The sequence below is a fragment of the Corvus brachyrhynchos genome, unplaced genomic scaffold (genome assembly GCF_000691975.1).
Source record: "Corvus brachyrhynchos isolate BGI_N302 unplaced genomic scaffold, ASM69197v1 scaffold122, whole genome shotgun sequence".
Taxonomy (NCBI): Eukaryota; Metazoa; Chordata; class Aves; order Passeriformes; family Corvidae; genus Corvus; species Corvus brachyrhynchos.
This window is the reverse complement of record NW_008236778.1, coordinates 653,614-654,252: the sequence shown is the minus strand read 5'-3', so window position 1 is coordinate 654,252 and position 639 is coordinate 653,614. Positions and strand designations below refer to the sequence as shown.

The 639-nt window shown below is 65.6% G+C and overlaps 1 protein-coding gene across 1 annotated transcript in view; it reads right to left on the bottom strand.

Annotated features, from left to right (window-relative positions):
• BCAN (brevican) overlaps nt 1-639 on the bottom strand; it is a 15,862-nt gene that overhangs the window by 6,176 nt on the left and 9,047 nt on the right. The window contains exon 8 of the mRNA XM_017727858.1: nt 3-635. Within this exon, the coding sequence (XP_017583347.1) occupies nt 3-635 (633 nt within the window). The remainder of the gene's footprint in view (nt 1-2; nt 636-639) is intronic.

The window sequence follows — 639 nt, the reverse complement described above, 5'->3', positions numbered from 1 at the left end:
ACCGCTGCACCTCCCCTCCTGTCCCTCCAGCTGCCAGCTCCCTTCTCCAGTTCCTTGCGCTGCTAAACCATGGTCCAGCACAGACCCTGTCCACTGGACTCCAGCCGAGGGACACGCGGATGTCCCCGTGCCACTGCACAGCCCTACACTGGTGCCCCGGCCATGGGTGCCGCCTCCACGGGAAGGATGGGGACAGCTGGGTGACCCGGGCACCCTCAGGTGCCTCTGACCTCTCCTTGCAATCCTGGTGCCTCCATCCTGTGGCTGCTCTGTGTGTCCCAGCCCTGGCAGCACCACAGCAGCTGCTTGAGCTACGGGTGTGGGACAGTCCCTGCCCCACTGTCCCTGTCCCCCCATTCTCCTCTGCAGGGGATGGGCTCCCCAGCTTCACACCGCAGCCTAGGGGGACACCTGCCTCAGGGACAGCCAGGGCTGTGGGGAAAAGGGAGGCAGAGGTGGGGTGACCTGAGGACACGGAGGTAGCTAGCGGGGGGTGCCGGGCCCCTGGCCCCAGTGCGTCTTCAGGGGACTGGCTCGGCTTTTCCAGCTCAGCGTCCTCAAAGAAAGGGACGGCGTAAATAGCCCCTCGCGACTCAATCTCCACTTGCGCCCTGGGCAGCTGCAGCTCCTCCCTCCTTT